Below are 14,717 nucleotides of genomic sequence, written 5' to 3' on the forward strand. Positions count from 1 at the left end.
CCGGGTCACTCCAGCATCCTCACCATCTGCTCCTGTCACCAGCTAGTGGCCCCGCCTCCCCGAGCCTGCCCCTTGAGTTCTGAAGCCAATAATAACCCCAGACTGCTCTACCCCCCTTTCCGAGCCCTTTCCACACCCCCACGTTCCGAGAGACGATTGGCTGTTTCTACTTGGGTGAAGCTCTGACATTTGCATGCAGCTCGCGGTTCCTGGTAGGTAGCGCGGCCCGTCACTCTGAAGGCCGGGACCGCCCACTCCACCTCAGTGCCGGGCTCTCTTCCTGCGCAGTTCTCCTCCGCAGCCTCTGCGGGCAAGCGCCGGGGCTGCTCTCAATCTCCTGGCTGCGAGGAGGCAGCCCCGGCGAGCTGCTGTGCGCCCCGTCCAGAGTATCCGGGGTGCAGGATACAGCGTCCTCCGCAGCGCATCTGCTCGCAATTCTCGCCGCCCTGACTTTGCGTTCCAGTCCCGGCTTCTGGTGGGCAACATGTCAAGAGCCGTCGCCGCTGCAGCTGCCGCCGCCACCCGGGAAAGAGCCTCAGCCTCAGCAGCCGCGCGCACACGAGGGCAATAAACCGAATCCTTCGGGCGCAGAGCGGCAGGGGACCCTCCTGGTGTTCTCTGCTCCGGCAGGACTCGCGCCATGTGCTGAGCCATGCCCCTGGCCGCGCCCGCCGGCCGCGCATGGGGCAGCGCCTGAGCGGCGGCCGGTCCTGCCTCGATGTCCCGGGCCGGTTCCTGCCGCAACCGCCGCCGCCCCCGCCGCCGGTGAGGAGGAAGCTCGCGCTGCTCTTCGCCATGCTCTGCATCTGGCTTTACATGTTCCTATACTCGTGCGCCGGCTCTTGCACCGCCGCGCCCGGCCTGCTGCTTCTGGGCTCGGGATCCCGCTCTGCTCACGCTCAGCCAGCACTGGTCACAGCTCCGAATGAGACATTCCCTAAGATGCCTTTTCGGGCGTCGCTGGCTGCAGGCAAGGATAAGACAGTAGTCGCCGGGAGTCAAGAGGAGCAGAGTCCGGAGGCACCGGACTCCCCCAGCCCCATCTCCAGCTTCTTCAGCGGCTCTGGAAGCAAGCAGCTGCCGCAGGCCATCATCATCGGCGTGAAGAAGGGAGGCACGAGGGCGCTGCTGGAGTTCCTGCGCGTGCACCCCGACGTGCGCGCTGTGGGCGCCGAGCCTCACTTCTTCGACCGCAGCTACCATAAGGGCCTCGCCTGGTACCGGTGAGTTTCCTCTCCAGCGGCCGGCTGCGCTGGCCGCGATCCCGGCCGTGAGCCCCCACCTCCACCCCCCGGAGCCGTTGCGCGTCAGGTGGGGAGGTAGCAGGGGTACAACTTCGGGCAACCGAGGGAGGGCAAGGACCAAAAAGCGACCTCATATTGTGGGTGGACGGTGGCAGAGAATCCGGGTGCGCGCGGCTAGGCTGTGACAGCAACCTACAGAAACTTGTAGCGGGGCGCGGGTGGCTCCGTGGTCCGCTGCGTTCTGGAATCATTCAGGCGACCTGGCTGCAAAGATACCCGGCAGCTACTGGGGAAGTGACAGAGGAACCAGCTACTTTCCAGCGGTGGCGATATCCCACTCGGATAACTCGGTGTGGCTAAGATTTTGTTGCAGTTTTCGCAGCCTGGGACGCGGGGAGGAGTGCTGTGGGAGTGTTGTGCGCCTCTGGGTCGCAGCTTCCTCCACACACCAACCGCTAGAGTCGCTTCTGCTGCCCAGATGGGAAGAGGGGGACTAGCTAAGGCTCGGCGCCAAGGCTGCCTTGAGTCTGTTAACTTTTTGTTACAATTCTCCTTGTTACCGGAACCCAAAGGGGGTCTGACCCGCTTGGCTGGAGAGCCCCCTGTGTTTGGGAGGGTGGCGGGGTTGCTGCGCCGATTTGCTGGCTGCTGTGCGCCGGGAGTGGAGCTGTGCTGGTCCCTGTCGGGCAAAGGCGCGCACTGCAGCCCGCAGCCACTTTGAAGGCTTCTGGGCGCTCGGGGAGCTGCCGGCGCGTTGCCGTGTCCCTGGCCTCTGTGCTGAGAGAGCCCCGGCCAGGACGCTAGTTTCCGCGGACCTTGTGACACGTCCGGGCTCAAAGAATATCTCTGGACCATTGATTGAGAAATGGGGGTTGCTTCGAGGTCGTGACTTCCGGATGTGTGTCCAGTTCCAAAGGGACCCAGACTCCGGGGTCACAATCGCGACCTCTGCCCACTGCATCCCGGGTTGTTGGGCTGGTGTGAGCTGCTGGAGGGGTCACACCCCAGTTTCCGGAAACCCGGTCAGGTCCCCAGTCCCTTAGGTCACCACCCAGTCCTCTTCTTTCCCTCGAGTTTTTTTCCAGACCCAATTACTTTCAAAGAGGGTCACGACTTCCGAAAATAAGGAGAGACACGAACCGAACCTCGCTCTCTGCTTCGACCATACTTTCCAGGACCCGGATGGCGTGGCGAATAAAAGGGCCTGACCCCCGAGGATTAAAGCAGCTCCTTTCCCAGCCTAGCCCGCCCCCTCCCCTTTGTCCTTTATGCTTTTTTCCCCTTTAATTGTGAGGAGTTGCCCAAGTCTCGATATTTAAGCCATCTGTGACGACCGCCCTTTTCGCGGTTCCCAGGACACTGCGGGTTAAGAATGGGGACTCAGATGCAACGCCCGGGTTCACGTCCCACCGGCGGGCATGGGTGCTCCTATCGGAGCCCTGGGAATTACGCGGATTCTGAGTGGACCCGTAAGGGCCAATACTTTGGTTTAGCCAGGTGCATTTACCATGGGGTTAGCCTCACTAACCATAGGCTATTTCTATCGATATGTTGATAATATTGCCTCTATCCCACATCCTCCCCATACACACCCCGCTCCTGGGATAATATTCAGGGGACCGGGTGGCAGGCTAATGATTAGAACCATTTGTGGTGGAGCCGAGCCCAAGGCAACCCAGGCTTTTTGGTCAGACCCACATGAGACCGGCTCGGGAGGAACTGGAAGGCGAGTCACTGCGCACTTGAGAGTGTTAGAGGCACCTGGAGCAGGCGGTGGAAATCCCCACTGGAAGATTCGCGCGGAGGCGGAGGTGGCTGCCTCCACCTGCCACCGCCCTTGCTGCGCTCGCTCGAAGGGCGGAGAGCGCAGCCCAAGAGCGTGGCGGGGACTGGCGACCCGAAGCTGCAGCGCCAGCAGCCTCGGAGACCATGCTCAACCAGGCCGCGGTGAACCAGGGTCCTCTGCCTTCTGATGCCACCGAGAGGCACAGGCCCCGCGGCGGTGACCTAGTGGATCTAACTGCCACGGTACAAGTGTCCTGACTGCGGCCTTCCCGAGCTGTCTCACCAGGGATCGGTGTGTCAGCAGAGTTACTGGATATTTTCTTAAAGAAAAAAAATACGTAAAATGCTTTCTGTGTACTTAAAACTTGTAAATCACTTTAGACTGTTCTGGGTGACTGGGCCATTGTAAGGACTTCACAATTAATTTGAAAGCAACCCTGAAACTTTAATTTCAACAAGAGCCAGAAACCCTGACCCAGAGCGCTGCACCTAGCCCGGCTGGAGTCCACCAGGCTCACAGGGCCAAATCGGGCCTGCAGAGTCCCTTCTGCTCGGTCCGGAGAGAGGCCTGCCCGCTGGAGAACAGCATAAATAATGATTAACCAGAGAGTTGCAAGGCAGAATAATGGTTAAAACCAGTCCTCAAAGCCAGAGTGTGAGCGAGGACTGGCCTTTTTAAAGGCATTTGTGACAAAATGGGAGGGGTTGTGGAATGGTGAGTTCTGGGGTCAGCAAGCAATGGGTTGTAGAATGAGATCGTGGCGGTGTCTGAGCAAGTTGTTAATGAGTTTAATGGGTTAATACAAAGCCCCGCCAGGGGCCTAACCAGGGCCTGGTGGGTTTTCCTGGATGCCAGGGAATTTGCAGTCCTTCTAGCTCCCTACCAAGAAACCATCAGCCAATGGATGACCCAGACCCTCCTGGAAGGCCAGAGCCTGCAGAGGTGGCAGCTTGGAGCTGACTCTGTGCCACCACCCAGACATAATGATTCTTTACAGCGCCGGAGTTTACAAATAGCACAAAGCTAATGCGAGCTAGTCCCAGCCTCTGGCTGCCTGAGTCCCAGTTTGTAGAGCTCTGAGCAGACTTTCTAGTTCTCTAATCGGCCTCCAAGCTTAGAGAGTGCCCGATGGTGATGTCTAAGGGGCTCATGGAGCTGTCTGTTGACTTTTACCCTCAGATGGGACAGCCATGAAGGAGAGATTTGGGGCTAGGGGAGCAGGAACTTAACCCTCCCCCCGAGGTGAAGCAAACCTCCAACTAGCTTGGTACCCGGATTTAAACTGGAGAAGTATTAATGCTGCAGTTTTAAAAAAACATTTCTTCTTGATCCAGTTTAAGTTTTTGTATATTTCCGTGAATTTGATAGCCCAAGTTTAGGAATTAACTTAGTTGGCTTGTCATTTGCTCCACATAGTTTACCGGTGGTGGGAACTCCTGTCACAGAATGGCTTTCCTTTCCATTTGGGGGGGGGGGAATTAGGCGGCACTTCAATGACCATCCCCCACCCCTACCCTTGCCCGTGTGTGTGTGTGTGTGTGTGTGTGTGTGTGTGTGTGTGTGTGTGTGTGGTTTAACAGTGTTGTAGTTAAACTGTACTAAATGTTTGAACCAGGCACTGTTTCAAATGATCAAGTTAGCTAGTTTAATCCACATTGCCATCCATGAAGTGGCTACTTGGATGGCGAGGAGACACTGGCAAAGAGGCTAATCAACTTGCTCAGAGACTCCCAGCTAGAAGTGGCAGAGGTCTTATTCCAACAAGAGGTCATTCTGTGCCAGGCTCCCTGACTTTAGTGACCAGAACATGGTGTTACTCATGTGTAATTATTCAAAGTGATTTCTGCTCTAATAGAGTTTGTGGGTTTCCTGCCCACCTCCACCCCCCACCCCCACCCCCATGTAGAGTGCACGCTGTCATTTATCTTAAAGCCTTTGTAATGTCAGGATGGTTTGGAGCCATCCTACACTGGTTTCTAACTAGATGTGGACAATCACACCGTTCTGGCACTTTTATTTCTCTGTACCGCACAGCTAGAAGCAAAGGAGTCATTAAAATGACAAAAATATCCCTCAAGGATAGTGGCTGAGAAAACAGCCTGTGTCTCCCGGAGGAAGTGGTTTATTCAATGCCATTCGCCCCTTTCAGGCTGGGAGGTCCAGGTTAAGTGACATATTCTCAAGCCCCTTGGAATTAATTTCTTCACTGGAAAAGATAGAGTGATCCCAAGACAAGAAAGACACAAGAATGACTTTGCACTTATTAATCAAAAGGCAAATGTAGCTGGAACTCTGCAGTTTTCCTAGAGGTTCTAAAATCCAGCTGAAAAAATAGTAATTTCCTTTATATTTTTAGCTGATCTCCTGCCTCCATATGCCTAGTCTGTTTAGAAAAACTTGGTAGCCAGCCCTGTTTCTGACTTCACTAGAGACTAAGATCTCATTGAGGATGATCTGTTTCTAAATAATTGCTCTTCCTCGGACCTGAGTTTAAGGCAAGTATGGGACCCACTTCTAGGCTGCTGGGAGGAAGTCAGACATCTCCATCGAGATGCAACAATTTGATCTACAAACCATTATGTAAGAACGCTGTCAAGATTTACCAGCAGGACTGTGTAGCATGTGTTGGGCTCTGTTTTTAATTAGGTTCCTAAATTACACCATAAAATGGTTGATTAATCTTTTACAAGTTGGGGGGAAAATATAACATAAATTAACCTAATCATAAGTGTTTTTCCCAGATGCTGAGTTAATAAAATTGTCAATATTTAATAACAGCCTATTAGTTTTAGATAAATAAAATGCCGAAATGTATGAATTGAATTACGCTTATTATCTTCCAAATGACCTTCCAGCAGGTCTAGGAAAATTAGTTAGCAGTCCATATCTTAGGAAATATTCTTAAGAGATAGGCTACTACGGTAAATAGGAATTAAATGCTGATCACGTTTGATTTTTGCATTTTTTAAAAGAATCTACTTATTTAAAAAGTGGTGACTTAATGTACACTAATAATTACAAGATGTGTTTTCCCTGTCAGCAGTATTCTGTTTGTCATGGCAGAGTGATCTTACACAGCTTCTGAATTGCCGGGATTTTTTTATGTTTTGAAAAATCAGTATGTCTCAAATTCTCATTCTAAATATGCTTGCTTCGGTTTAATCTTTTCAGTTTAAACCAGACTATGAGACATAAGGTTTTCTCCTACAAAGTGACTTTTTGAATCCCTAGACTTATTTCCAATTGAAAGTTTGCTAGGAATAAACTTTTTTTTTCAAGCAAAACAAAAACAACGGGCAGCTCTCTGAGATCAGGGGTGATGTGTTTACACAGCATCAGATCCGAAGCCTGGAACCAAGACCCCTCGGGGTGCTGCTTGTTCTCACTCTGTGAACACAGAAGTTAAACTGACTGACAGAATCACAAAATGCCCACATGCATGAAGACAGACAGCTTCTAGGGCTGTGAAGGGTATTTCCAGAGGGTTCTGCAGCTCCTGTCACTGGGTTATCCCAGAGAACAAGAGGAATTCAGGGCAGGGCAGTGGGAGACACTTGACCCCTCCTCCCAGGGTGTGGTACGGTGTTGAGGGCATTGAGAGCATATCCTGCCTTCTTCAAGTGACAAGAAAGAAGAAATGGGACGCCAGTATCACTGAACACTAATAGATCAGAAGACTTCTTTATAATCTAAATTGTTACCTTGTTAGGGCTGTCTAATTCCTTGCTCCCAGAATATCCTACCTCAAATAAAATTGCTGCTTCTGCCTGTAGACTGGTTCTTATCCTTGTCCAGAGATGGGCGAGGTTACCTTTGAGGAGCAATAATTATTCTTAGTAATTTGATAGGAATTCCATATAGCCAGGAGGCTAAGTGTTACAATGTCCCTGGTGCTCAAGAAGCCCTACAACACTGTTCTGCAGCACAGGAGTGGCCCTCTAGTATATCTGCTTAAAATTCTTTTATGTGTGCACGTCACAAACTTTGCTGTCATTTGATAAATATTTTTTTAAAAAGTAGCTTAAGTTCCTGACTCACTCAAAGAACTGACTTCACCATGACACATGAGAGGCGTGCACAAATGAAGTTGTACTACTCCGCTTTTGCCCCACAAAGTTATGAAGTTCTGTAGCACAGCAGGGAGAATCCAATTAACAATAACGCATTATGTAACGGAATAGAAGAAACTTGTGCGTCCCCACCACGAAGAAACGATAAAGGCTTAAGGTGATGGATATGCTAATGCCCCTCGTGTATCCAGGAATTGAGACATCACATTCGGCCTCATGACTTCATACAAATGGTGTCAGTTAAAAACTACGTGTAAAAGTTGAGTGTGTAGCCATGAAAATAGACGCTGTTAACGACCTTTAGTAAAGAGTTCACATTTCTCAATATCTAAAAGGACACTAAGTACGTTGGTTGTTAGAACGAGACATTTTCTTTGTATGCAGGGTAGATGTGAACAGTAGTCAGCACCCTGTTAATATCAGGTCTCTGTCACTTCCGGCCCAGCAAGACTTCTTCGAACCTCCTTGGATGAGACCCTGACCATGACCATTCCTGGTGTGTCCATCCATCATCCGCGACTTAGTGGGACGTCCAGATCCAAAAATTGCCTCACACAACTTTGCAGCACACGCAGCACACGCAACACACACACACACACACACACACACACACACACACACACGCACGCACGCACGCTCACACACGCTGGAATTCTGGGCATGGAGATTGGGGGTAGCCAGTGAAGAGGGTAAACTGCACTGGGAAGAGCTGAGAGAAGCCGTTTTCCACGCCCTCTCCTGATGTGAGGGAGGAGCCGCCGTCCCCTCTCCAGGCCTGGTGACATTAGTGTGCAATGGGACCCACGCCCCGCAGGCCGCTGCCACGCGTGCGTGCGCTTCTGGCAGGACCTCACCTGTGGGGCTGAGCCGGGTGGAGCTGCCTCAGGCCGCGCACATTGGTCGGAAGGGAATGCCCAGAGACCAATGGCGTCGGGCTTGCACGGAGGCCCGCCCATGGGGCTTTCTCTGAGCGATTCTCTGCCCAGTTCTAGCCTCTTGTTAGCCTTGCTGCAGCATTAGACTGGCCAGCCCAGCAGGGCCGCCTTCAGGACCCCAGCCTGCAAGCGTTCGGTGGAAACTAACTTGGTTCTGGCGTGAGGAGAGCAGTTGCTTTCTTATTGCTGCAAGTGGCGCTGAAAAAAAAAATCCAAGATTTAGCCCATTCTTGCCCTAAAGAGCAGACTCTGTGGAAGAGAGGAAGGCTGGGAGACTGACACAATCAGACACCAGTCCCTCCAGACCCCTCCCCGCCTTCTGGAAGCTGGTCAATCCCTTAGGAGTCCCTGGGGGCCTCCCAGATGATTGTTCCTGAGGCTCCAGGCATTTAGCATGTGCCAGCGCCGCCAGTTAACACAGATACACAAAGAAGAAACATCCTGTTTCCACCCATGAGCTCCGCAGAAGCCCCAAGTGGGTGGGTGGGTGTGTACCGCAGGGAGTGGAGCAAACCTTAAATCCAAGGCAGATCCCAGTCAGCTCACCCAGGATGACCTTTATCTTGGGGTCCTTCTGGCTACTGAGTAGGTTGGATTAGAGGTGTGTGCCACCAGGCTCAGTGAGTAATGAATACACTCTTATAAACTGTATTTGCTTTCCCCCCTACTGCTCTAACAAGGGCATATTTATTGGGCAGTTGCCTTCAAAAGATAGGCTTCATTTTCTGGAGCAGTTTTAGGCTCACAAAAGAGAAAAGTGTGAAGCACAGAGATCTCCCGGGTACCCTCACCACGATACATCATTTTTCCGAGACCCGTTCTCCACCAAGGGTCACATTTCTTACAGTGGATGAGCCTTGGTCAGATAAGGGCCTTGCCACCACCCTGGCTTTCCTTAGCAGTTCGGTAGCCCTTGAAGATGCTGTCAGGGTTGAGGATGGGAACCGCATACAGCAGTCCAGATTTGGTGCGACTTTGGCAAAGGGTGCAGCTGGTTATCCCCTCTCATCCGTACTGGGCACGGAACACAGCTTGTTCATCCCTCCCCATGACTCTGGCATTGGAGGGAGCTGCACACCCAGTTCCATGTCTAGGATGCACTTTTCGTTGTGAAATTTCCGCAGCCTTGTTTCTCGCAAACATTGGGAATGGAGTTTACCGTTTCTTCTTACCCATTTCGCTTAGTTTGTATTTGAACCTCTGCAGTTGTCCTGGGACAGGCCTTTCTCAGCCAGGTGCCCTAAGTCAATTCCAGTGAGAAATTTCTGTCTTGAAATGTTTAGTTCCCTAATAGATTTTTTTTTCTCCACCTGTTGGTAATTTTTTTTTTCGAGACAGGGTTTCTCTGTGGCTTTGGAGCCTGTCCTGGAACTAGCTCTTGTAGACGAGGCTGGTCTCAAACTCACCGAGATCCACCTGCCTCTGCCTCCCGAGTGCTGGGATTAAAGGCATGCGCCACCACCACCCGGCCTGTTGGTAACTCTCAAAGTCAGTTCTTTGCCACAGATACCTTTATACCTAAGAAAGTCACATGTCTCTGATGCCAGCTTCACACAGCCAGGGCAGGACCCAACAGTGTGGCTGAACCAAAGACACAGTGTGGGAGATAACTATGCTTCCAGCTCTACCACAGAGAGTGGCTGCGGTGCACATCGCTCCGTTCTCTGTTTAGTGAACTATCTGGCTAAAGTTATTGGTATTACAGGAATGTCTAATTCTCTCCCTCTCTCTCTGTCTCTCTTTCTCTCTCTCTCTGTCTCTCTTTCTCTCTCTCTCTGTCTCTCTCTCTTTCTCTGATCATACATATGACATACAAAATATATACATTTAATTTTGCTTGACCTAGCATCTCCTTTTGAGCCAGAATTCCTGTATTCATGCATGTCAACCATCATCTTGTGACGTGTTTGTCCGGATGCTAATTTGGAGTATGTTGATGGAGCAAGCCTCTGAGTTTTCTTGCAGTTCTTTGACCTCCTGATCATGTTCTCCGTCTCTGCTTTTGCCTCCCTTCCTCCATCTCTGGCCTCCCTCCATGTTTACCCTAGGAACAGGTAGCCCCTTCTTACTATTTGAACCAAATCCCATCTGCAAGCCTGCCTCTTGGGCTCTTGGGATAGCTGTTCAGATACAATGTGGCCCCCTCGGAGAGGTTTGCTACAGAGTGAACAATAACGAAGGTGAAGATGGGGAGTAAAACAAAGGCGGGGTTAGAAAGTGGTCCACTGAGGAGTGGGAGGCAGGCTTGTGAACAGAGAGTTTCAAGTCAGGTCTTGCCATTGGCTTCTTTAGCAGGCCTCCCCTGGCTGTTGTTGCCCAGAGCAGCCTAATTGCAGGTTCTGCTTTCCACGAACAGCCTAGGTCTGCTTTCAAAGGCGAGTCTTGTGGTGTTTACCGAGCAGGGTGTTTGCCTGCGTTGCAAACGATGGAGCTAGTCTCCGCCCTGCTCGGCAGTGTTCCTGTGGTCTCTGTGTGTTTTGCCCTGGCCCCAAGATCATTGTTCTTCCTGGGTGCAGTGCTGAGGTCTTCACTAAATAATGTGAACCACACTTCAAAACACCAACAGCCTGGGGCTGGAAGCAAAACAAAACCAAAAAAAAATCACATGTTCTGTTTTTGTGACTGCAGCCATAGAGAATGCTGGAAGGCACCCTGAGCCCCACTGCACCGGAAAGAGAGGAGCTCTCCGGATTGGGTGTCATTAGGACAGGAGGTGGGTGGGACAGTTTAGCTGAAGAACTTGGGGTTGATTACTGCTGATGTACACTTAGGTTTCAGGAGTGTCTGTGTTTCAGCCTGCTAGGATCACCTTCTTATCTCCTGGCTCAGTGTCTTGGGTAGGCTCCTCCCACTTGGTGTCTGTCTAACACCTGCCAGGCCAGGATGCCCTCAACCCCCGCAACCCCCACCGCCTGCTCAGAGGCAGATATTTGGCAGAGGCAGTCCACGGGGCAGAGAGAGAGAGCAGACAGGCACATAGCGAGATCCTGTTTGCTGGTCCTGAACTAGCTTGTCTCTTTTCTGGTCCTCTAAAGTTCCATGTCTGTTTCGGGGACATTGAATGCTCTCTCTCTCTCTCTTTCTCTCTCCTTGAGGTCTTGTGGGATTTGGGCAGTTACAGGGCAGGTTTACTGCCAGTCGCCAGTCATGCCTAGGTGATATTTCGCACCACTGCCATTCATTCATGATTTTCTCTGCCAAGTTTTTTTTTAATATTTATTTATTTATTATGTATACAATATTCTGCGTGTATGCCTGCAGGCCAGAAGAAGGCACCAGACCCCATTATAGATGGTTGTGAGCCACCATGTGGTTGCTGGGAATTGAACTCAGGACCTTTGGAAGAGCAGGCAATGCTCTTAACCTCTGAGCCATCTCTCCAGCCCCTCTGCCAAGTTTTGAACATCTAAACTGGATCAAGTAGTAAGTAGGCACTCAGTAAGCAAGCTGTTAGTTTTCTGTCTGAGTCTTCAGGGAGCCCACAGTATTGGCTAGGGTCAACTTAATGAGAAGCATAAAGAATAAAGAGAAATACAGCAGGACCAAGCAAAGGGCCCTACTGTGTTGGGCTTTGAAGGGTGGATTTGAGTTTACTGGCAGATCGTTAAGGAAGCTGTTAAGGTGTTAAGTGCAGAGAAAAAGGCCCAAGAGTCTTGGTAGAATACTAAAAGTTAGTTGGAGCACACAGGAAGTCAGAGTTTAGGAAGGGGAATCCTTCATTTTACCAGTCATAGGAAGTTTTCAGGTCAGCAGATTCTCCTGTGTCAAAGATTGTCACCAGCCTTGTTTGAACTATATGTCTGAATTCTTCCTATGGATCTCTGAGGGAAATTAAGTAACTTGATAGGTCAGTGCAGGCTAGACAGGAAAGTTGGTAGGTATCACCCCGAGGTAGCTAGCACTAAGCCTGCTTGACCAGGCTTGCTCAGGCATCTTGGACAGATGCTGTGTCCTTCCCAGTGTGGTCACCGCAGTGTCCATGCCCAGCTTTTGGGTACCCGAGTGCCCCAGGTTCTCCTTCGTCTTGGGCTCTGAAGCTCTGTGGGAAAGGCCCTGGTCTATTATTCCCATCTACTCCAGACACCGGAATGTGTAAGAACACATGGGCTCTAGTCTGCTGTGGGCATGGCTGCCAGTGTCTGCCTGTCCTTTACCCACTTCTGTGAGTTTAGAACTCGGGCATGCCTGGACAGGGCTTCTCTGCCAGCACGGTGAGCCAGGAGGCCAGTGAAGGAATGCCACATGGGCAGGGCCAACCTTCATTTCTAACACTCAGACTTCTGAGGCCCAGAGAAGCCACATTGCCCTCTTTCCCACATGGCTTAGGCCTGTCCCTGCCCTGACTTCAGAGTAACTCAGTTCAGTCTGGAACCTTCCATGAGGGCATATAAAAGTGATCACAATTGCTGATTGTCTCTGGCTTAGAACTGTACTCTTTTATCTGGTGTTCTGAGGTTACAGGAGACCCCAGACGAGGTGTAGCTCCTGGGTTGGGCTGCCCCACCCCTGCCTCCCTTCCCACCATCTCCTCCAGGGCATGACCACTCATTCATTTTTAGTTATTTTGGGGATTGCATTTTCTTCCTGTTACAGCTGGAAACCCCCAAACAGGCTCCTGAGGATTCTGTATTCTGAATTAAGAACATTTGCTGAGAGCGGCCAACTGCATATGGACATTCTCTCCTTTGAAAAACGTTGAAGCCCCCTCTTCCTACCCATGTGGCCCCCCAGTGGGGGAGGTGAGTTTGGGGGAGTAGATAGGGAGTTCTGAGGCTCTAATGTGGCTGAAGCAGCCAGGGGGGATCACCAGTCAGGATCAACAGTGGAGCCCAGCACCTGGCAGGCCAAGGCAGGAGGCTCGGGAGTTGACAGCCAGGCTGCGTGGAGACATTGCCAAATATAGATCAATAAAAAGCTGGCCTTTTGTTTTGCCATGTGACCTTCATACAGAATTCAATTCTTTATTTCTGTGTTTATTGCTCTTTTATTCGCTGTAGCAAATATTTGAAATCAACATAGTTGTCTATCAACAGATCGATAAGAAAATTTGGTATCTACCTATCATCTATCTATCTATCTATCTATCTATCTATCTATCTATCTATCATCTATATATCTATATACTATACTACCCAGCCATAAAGAAAAATGAAGTTAGATATTTGCGGGAAAATGGATGGACTTAAAAGGTCACATAATCTCAGAAAGAGAAAGATGCATTTTCTCTCATACACAGAACCTAGTTAATTCTCTCTCTCTCTCTCTCTCTCTCTCTCTCTCTCTCTCTCTCTCTCTCTCTGTGTGTGTGTGTGTGTGTGTGTGTGTGTGTGTGTGTGTGTGTGTGTGTGTGTGTAAATAAATACCCGTGTGGGTAGCAGTATAAATGTAGAGAAGAAAAAAGAAAGGCTAAATATGAGGGGATGCGGGAAGACTGAATGCAAGCGATGGACAGGACTCATGAAAGAGGGTCGAAAGCTGATCGCTTTTCTAATTCTAACTCTCCCGGGTTTTTGGTTTTGGGTGGTGGGTAAGTAATAAAACGTATTTGGTCCTGAAAGTGTGAGGTTTAGTGTGAAACTTCACAGCTTCTCTTTCGAATGCTAGTTCTAACCTTATATAGATTCAAGTTTTTCTTAATGTTTATGAAAAAAAGAATTTTCCACTTGATGCTTGCATGTCCATTGTGTGTTCTGATTTGGAATTATTGGGAATTTTCCCCAGTTCTAAAATCCGTTTCTCATATCTCCATAGAATAATTTACAGAATTCTCCCTGCTTCCTGGGTGGTGGTGGCCCACGCCTTTAATCTGAGCATTTGGGAGGCAGATGCAGGCAGATCACTGTTGGAGGCCAGCCTGGTCTACATAATGATTTCCCAGACAGCTAGGGCTGTTACACAGAGAAACCTTGTCTCAAAAAACAAACAAACAAACAAAGAACAAAAAAAGAATTCTCCCTGCTAGAGGTCTACCTTGGGGACCAGCAAAGGGCTCAGGAAGCAGGAAAGAATGAGGGTTTTTCAGCAGGGATATTGTTTGTTATCTGGATGTCCCCTACTTTGGGTTTTGTTCTTTATAGTTGCCGTTGTTGTGTTTGAGTGTGAGATGCCCGCCCAGGCCCACGTGTGTAGACATTTGTCCACAGCTGCTGCTGCTGCTGCTGCTGCTGCTGCTGCTGCTGCTGCTGCTGCTGCTGCTGCTGGTGCCGCCGCCACCGCCTGGGAGACTGTGAACCTTTAGGAGACGGGAGCCTGGCTGGAGGAAGTATTTTAGCAAGCTCTACTTCCTGTGTTGCCACCGTGTTTCCTTCCGGCCAACTTCCTGTTCCTGCCACCATGCCCTTCTTGCCATGGTGGACTGTATCCCTCTGGAACTAGAAGCCATACTAGCCCTTTCTCCCTTCAGTCACTTTCGCTCGGTTCTTTCTCACAGCAACAGGGCCAAGAGATTTGCAGCCTGATTTTTTTGTAATTTACTGAGCACCTGCCTTTTGTTTGTTTCAAGGATATTACAGACCACCTTCTGACAAGCATGCTCTTGCCAAGATGTAAGGGTTCCTGCCTGGACCCTCCTATCACAAAAGGAGCCGTCTGCTTCCAGGCCTTTCCTTCTATAGGACTGTGTCCCCTCACGAGCCCTTCCTCTCTACAGTTGCTTCTCATCATGTATTTGGTCACAATGACG

General features: G+C 50.3%; 1 protein-coding gene across 1 annotated transcript in view; it reads left to right on the forward strand.

Moving 5' to 3' along the window:
* Nucleotides 1-236: 236 nt before the first annotated feature.
* LOC142860651 (heparan sulfate glucosamine 3-O-sulfotransferase 3B1) overlaps nucleotides 237-14,717 on the forward strand; it is a 37,529-nt gene continuing 23,048 nt past the window's right edge. Inside the window, exon 1 of the mRNA XM_075992163.1 lies at nucleotides 237-1,223. Coding sequence (XP_075848278.1) covers nucleotides 682-1,223 — 542 coding nt within the window. The 5' untranslated portion in view covers nucleotides 237-681. The remainder of the gene's footprint in view (nucleotides 1,224-14,717) is intronic.

This window comes from Microtus pennsylvanicus, chromosome 11 (assembly GCF_037038515.1).
Source record: "Microtus pennsylvanicus isolate mMicPen1 chromosome 11, mMicPen1.hap1, whole genome shotgun sequence".
Taxonomy (NCBI): Eukaryota; Metazoa; Chordata; class Mammalia; order Rodentia; family Cricetidae; genus Microtus; species Microtus pennsylvanicus.